The sequence below is a fragment of the Rhinoraja longicauda genome, chromosome 16, assembly GCF_053455715.1.
Source record: "Rhinoraja longicauda isolate Sanriku21f chromosome 16, sRhiLon1.1, whole genome shotgun sequence".
NCBI lineage: Eukaryota > Metazoa > Chordata > Chondrichthyes > Rajiformes > Arhynchobatidae > Rhinoraja > Rhinoraja longicauda.
In genome coordinates, this window is record NC_135968.1 from 2,476,965 (window position 1) to 2,483,307 (window position 6,343).

The following is a 6,343-nucleotide window of genomic DNA, read 5'->3' on the forward strand; positions in this document are numbered from 1 at the left end:
GTGTTAATGTACGGGGATCGCTGGGCGGCACGGACTTGGAGGGCCGAAAAGGCCTGTTTCCGGCTGTATATATATGATGATGATGATGATGATGATGAAATAGTCTTCCGACGTGAGGGGGAATCTGTTCGGTTGTTCAATCTGACGTTATTATTGAGCAAGTTGTTCACCAGCACTTCAAATCTTTTTCTGTGAAATTATGCCTTTGAAATTTTAAGAGCGTTACGGAAAATGCAGTGCCAAGTTACAGGGCGGGTGTATTTTTCTTCATGCGGTGTGCATTACGCACTGTGGAACAGGTAGTCCCACTCACAGCGAGGACGAAGTGTCGCTTCCCCGGCGAGCAGCGCAGGTACGGGCATCGGTTGCAGCCAAAAGCCGTGGAGGCTACATTTGTACCAGTTTATTTTAGATTCGTTTTGAGATTCAGCACGGAAGCAGGCCCTCCGGCCCACCGAGATCGCGCCGACCAGCGATCCCCGAACACTTACGCTATCCTACACACTAGGGACCTTAAAAAAAAACATTTAAAACAAGCCAATTAACCAAAACACCTCTCTGCCTTGGAGAGTTTGAGGAAACCGATCTCGGAGAAAACCCATGCTGACCACGAAGAGAACGTATAAAATCCATAAAGACAAGCACCCGTAGGCGGGATCGAACCCGGGACTCTGGCGCTCTATGGCTCTACCGCTGCCGCTGCGCCATTGTGCAGCCCTGATATCTGCCGGGCTATTCAATATGTTCTCTTAATCATTAATACTCGGCTTTTCAAACAGTCTTTGTTTGTTCATTAAGATGTGCCGATAATTACCTACCAGTTACACCAATTCCTGCCGGAATCGGGTAATACACAGGTTCTATACCCACGATCTCAAAATAATACATTTTAATGCGACGGTCCAGGCGATCATTCTTGATGATGCCACTCAGCGGTTGTCAGCGAAACAAATTAATCTCTGGCACGTTTATACAGTAAATAAAGAAGGAAATAGGCAATTAGATCACATCCCCGTGGACTTACAGACTTTCGAATAAACATGTACTGTTTTGCATGTAATACTCAGAAACAACAATCATGCGACCGCTCCTTACAATTACAACAGCAGACAGTGAACGATGAATTTTGCAAATTACAAACTATCGTACGCGCAGCGAAATTACCGCCGAGTGTTCTGAGCAGGAGTCGATTTCCTTAAACCTCACATCAGATGACGGGACAAGGAATGGCTCGTTTCGGTTGAGGGAGAGCGCAAGCAGTCCAGGCACCTGAGCATATCCACTGGGCGCATGCCCTCGGGTGAGCTTTTTCAGAAAAGTGTCCAATAGAGCGAAAGAGCAACAAAAGAGAGAAGAACAGTCGAGTTTATCAAACATAAATAAAACACGAACATGTAAGTTAATTATCAGGCAGAGTGGTTCGTCGGCTCCGTCCAGGGTTAGCAGCCAGAAGTCGGAAACATTAATACAGACACGGGAGGTCATAACCGATAGTAGAATAAGGCCATCCGTCCCATTCAGTCTCCTCTGCCATTCAATCAGGGGTGATCTATCTTTCCCTCCTAACCCCATTCTCCTGCCTTCTCCCCATAACCCCTGACACCCGTACTAATCAATAATCTACCCAACTCTGCCTTAAATATATTCATTGACTTGGCCTCCACAGCCTTTGTGGCAAAGAATTCCACAGATTCGCCACCCTCTGACGAAAGACATTTCTCCCCGTCTCCTTCCTAAAGGAATGTCCCTTAATACTGAGGCTATGCCCTCCTAGTCCTAGACTTCCTTCTCCACGTCGACCCTCTCCAAGCCTTCCACTATTCTGTATGTTTCAATGAGGTCCCGCCTCATTGTTCTAAACTCAGCGATTGCAGGCCCAATGCGACAAACGTTCATCATACAATAATACACCAATTCCTGGGATAATTATTTTAAACTTCCTCTGGACGTTCTCCAGAGCCAGCACATCCGTTCCCAGATATGGTGCCCAAAAATTGCTCCCAATATTCTAAATGCGGCCTTCTCGGCGCTTTATAGAGCCTCATCATTACATGCCTGTTTTTGAATAGAAGCCCTCTTAAAATAGATGCTAGCATTGAGCTTCCTTTCTTTAGTACCGATTCGACTTGGAAATTAGCTTTTCGGAATCTTACACCAGCACTCCCAAGTCCCTTTTTACCTCCGTCTTCTAGATTCTCTCGTCAATTAAAAATTGTTTACGCTTTTAATCCGACTACCAAAATGCACGACTCCACACTTTGCTGCACTGTATTCCACCTTCCACTTCACTGCCCACTCATCCGACCTATCCAAGTCCTTCCACAGAGTCCCTGCCCCCTATACAGTACCTGACTCTCCAGCTATCATCGTATCACCCACAAACTTGGCCAAAACCCCCTCAATCCCCTCATCCAAAACATTAATAAACAACGTGAGGGTTACGTTCCCAGAACCACCCCTGAGGAAGTCTGCTCGTCACTGACAGCCAATCAGAAAAAGCCCACTGTAGCGCACTCTTTGTCTTCTGCCATCCAGCCAATCTGCTATCCATGCCAGTATCTGCCCTTTGACGCCAAGGGCTCTCATCTTCCTTAGCAGTCTCATGTGCGACCCCTTGGCAAAGTCTTTCTGGAAATCTAAGTAAACAATATCTACTGATTCTCCCTTGTCTTGGCTATTGAATTCTTGAAAGAATCACAGAAAATTGGTAAAGCATAGCCGCCCCTTCACAAACACATGCTGACTTCTGCCTATTTTATCGTGAACTTCAAAGTACTGCAGAACCTCATCATTTACAATGGACTCTAAAATCTGACCAACCACCGAGGTCGGGCAAACCGGCCTATAGTCCCCACTATGCTGCCTTATTCCCTTCTTCTGCATCGGGGTAATATTGGCAATTTCCCAATCATCTGGGACCACTCCTGTCTCTAGTAATTCTTGAAATATCACTGTGAATGCCTGTAAGATCTCTAAAGCCACCTCTTTCAGAACCCTCGGGTGCAGTCCATCTGAGTCAGGCGACTTATCCACCTTCAGCCCGTTCTGCTTCCCAAGCACCTTCTCCATATTACTAGCCACGACAATAACCTCCACCTCTGACTCCCTTGAATTCAAGCACGTTCCTCGTGTCTTCCATTGTGAAAGACACTCAGAGTTTCCTTGTCGCTAAAACTCTTTTGATCAGCAGATACTTCCACGCGTCACAGATTATACACTGCTTTTTATTATCTGCATATCCCCGCTGTAATTCGTAATCTCACTCCAGCGCAGTACACCAGGTATCCATTTTCCACATTCCGGCAGACCGTAGGATATCACCTGGCTTCCGTACCCGGAACCTCCTTGAAAGATGTAGCTGAGTACTTGAGAAATTCTGATGAAAGTTCAATATTCGAGAAGAGGCTGTCAGCGCAGATGCTGAATAATTTTTTTATTTAGTCTGGGAAGGATTATATACCGCAGGACAGCTCTCTGTATAAGGTTCGTGATTTCGTAACCTTTCGGACTTGCACCTGTTCAACTTTGCTTCCAGAAGGCGACAGCAGGGGGAGAGCGCGACGCAACTCTGGCACCTGACCATATCCACTGGGAGCACAGGGTCAGCTTTCACAGAAAAGTGGTCAACAGGGTGAAAGAACAACAACATCGAGAAAGAGAGTAGACCTTATCAAACATTTATAAAACACTAACTTGTAAATTAATTATTAGGCAGAGTGGTTCGTCGGCTCTGCCCCGGGGTTGCCAGTCTGTATCTTCCAATAAAATGTAACACGGGAGTTTCCTTGTCGCTAAATCTCTTTTGTTTTGAAGACGCTTCCACGCCTGACAGGTTATTCACCGTTTTTTGTGAGCGGCATATCACCGCTGTAATTCGAAATCTCAGGCCAGCGCCGAACACCAGGATTCCGTTTTGTTTCCAACCCACTTTCCAGCGGGCCGCGAATTAAACAGGTTCTATCATTAACGGCTCTATCATTAAATATTCAGGGAAGAGACGGATAGGTTTCGAGATGGGAACCATTGCATTGTCGGGGAACGCGATATACCCTGATCTCAATAAAATCTAGAATAGTTTTTAGCGGTCAACTACTATTTTAGTTTTACTATGACAGGGACGAATGGCACCCATTGTCTCTTGGCGCGTTCCGTTTACTGAAACGTATTTCATAAATTCTGTCCTTCAGCGAACGTATTCACAACTTGCTGCCATTCTGAGACCAGCTCAGTGACATCGCCCTCCGACCCTGTCGCGACTGCCTGAAGCTGCTTTCTCCTTGTCCCACTTCATGGGCTCCTTAACTCTGAGCGGCATTATTACGAGAGATTTGGCTTTCGGCCCAACTGCAGTATCGCATTGTTGTTTCGTGGACATCACGTGGTAATATTTGCGTATTCTACCTATCCTTGCTCCTCGACCAAATAAATAAAGCAGCCAATCCCCTTGCTGCATTTTTGGAAAGTTGCAATGGCGACCAGCAGCTTCTGCTGAAAGAATAGCTGCCCATCAATAAGCGTCAGTCGAATGTTACAGGGGCTGTCAAAGCGGACGACGAGCTACGAAGTAACTCAGCGCGCTTAAGGGTCTCCTTCTAAAACTCGCCCATGTCACAGAGCACGCTCGTAGCAATTGGGATCTTTCAATAATCCACAGAACACCGTCACGTTGAAAGCAAACAACAGCTGGAACGTTAACGTCCAGGTCTGAATGATAGGCGGCAGATGAAACCATAGGCCGCGGTCATCCACGTACCTGTAACATAAATCATCGTCCCCCTAAAGCAGCGTGATGGGAATCCTCCAAGCCTTAACCTTCTGCCTCTGCCTATTTCGTGAGTACATATCGCCCACTCGCACAATGTGTGGGTAGGACAGAAAGCTGTCCGAGTCTATTCCGAATTTAATTTTAGACTGCGTCTGGGTTTTATAGCTGTTCTCTGGTTCTTCTCTGATCTCCAGTCACTTCTCCCTGTTTTTAATCATCAGGCTCCTACGGACAGTCGGTGAGCCAGAGCCCGACAGAGGTGACCTTGCATGAGTGTCAGTCCCTCAGTATCACCTGCCGCTTCAAAGCTACTTTTTGGGGTAACTATGATTTTCAGACCGGGTATTTCTACAAACGCACTAAACGCGTTGCAGATTGGCAGCTGATCACATCGGAGCGGCGATTTGTTGTGACAACCAATAAAGCAGAAAACGTATTTAGACTGGATATTCGGGATCTCAAAGTTGAAGACAGCTCCACCTATTACTGTAAAGCTAAGTATAAATGGGACGATATGGCGGCGGGAAGATACTGGTCGACTTACTATAAGGATGGAACGGGGACGACGGTGACTGTCACGGGCGGTACATATCATAAAACCGTTCCTGGCTGTCCTCGGGAATATTGTACAGGAACGAACTGCACTTGCTGGTTTAAACCGAAGATAGGCACAAAAATATGGAATAGATCTTTTGTTTCTTATGTTTACATCTATGTTAAACATACAACCTATGCTTTTATCTTTGTATTTTTCTATGTTTCTATGGTTCCATGTAACTTAGCGGGTCAGATAGCATCTCTGGAGAGAAGGAGTAGGTGACGTTCCGGGTCGAGACCCTTCTTCAGGCTTCATCAAGCAAAGTGTCATGTACATTATTATAATAATAATGAAATTTAAGTGACGAGTTATTATTGCACAGCACATATGTGATATTACATAAACATGAGATTAAATTATCGATTGGAAAATTCCAGGATAAGGGATGTCGAAAATGGGGGGTGGGGGATGTCAGTCTACCCCACGACAGAGAGTCGGAGAGGGGGAGTTGAACTGTTTGATAGCCATAGGGAAAAGGGATCTCCTGTGGGTTTACACACGCGATGGACACAACATTCTGCGGTAATTCAGTAGGACACGCAGCATCTCTGGAGAGGATTGGGCGACGTTTCTGGTCGAGACCTTTTTTAGACTGGATCAGAAGAATGGTCTCCACCCGTATCGTCACCTGTTCCTTCTTTCAGATAAGCTGCCTGTCCCGTTGAGCTACTCGGCAATGTGTCTTTTTGTACTAGGAACAAAAGGCATCAATTTACAGTATTTCAACGAGAATCAGGTCCAATGCCTGAAGGGCAAAGTCGGCCAGAGGGCATTTTGGACCATGAGGATGGCAGGAGGATGGCCAATTAGTTTCTTCCCAACAAAAACTGTCTCGGGGCCATGACGCGACACCAACCATAATTATAGACTTCTGTGGAGCCATAGAGTCATACAACGAGAAATTGGCTTGCTAAATGAAAATATGTCCCTAGTGGATGTAGGATAGTATTAATATGCCGGGATCGCTGGTCGGCGCAGAC

General features: G+C 46.1%; 1 protein-coding gene across 1 annotated transcript in view; it reads left to right on the plus strand.

Annotated features, from left to right (window-relative positions):
- The first annotated feature begins 1,290 nt into the window (after positions 1 to 1,290).
- LOC144601361 (uncharacterized) overlaps positions 1,291 to 6,343 on the plus strand; it is a 7,195-nt gene continuing 2,142 nt past the window's right edge. Inside the window, exons 1-2 of the mRNA XM_078413430.1 lie at positions 1,291 to 1,300; positions 4,987 to 5,349. Coding sequence (XP_078269556.1) covers positions 1,291 to 1,300; positions 4,987 to 5,349 — 373 coding nt within the window. The remainder of the gene's footprint in view (positions 1,301 to 4,986; positions 5,350 to 6,343) is intronic.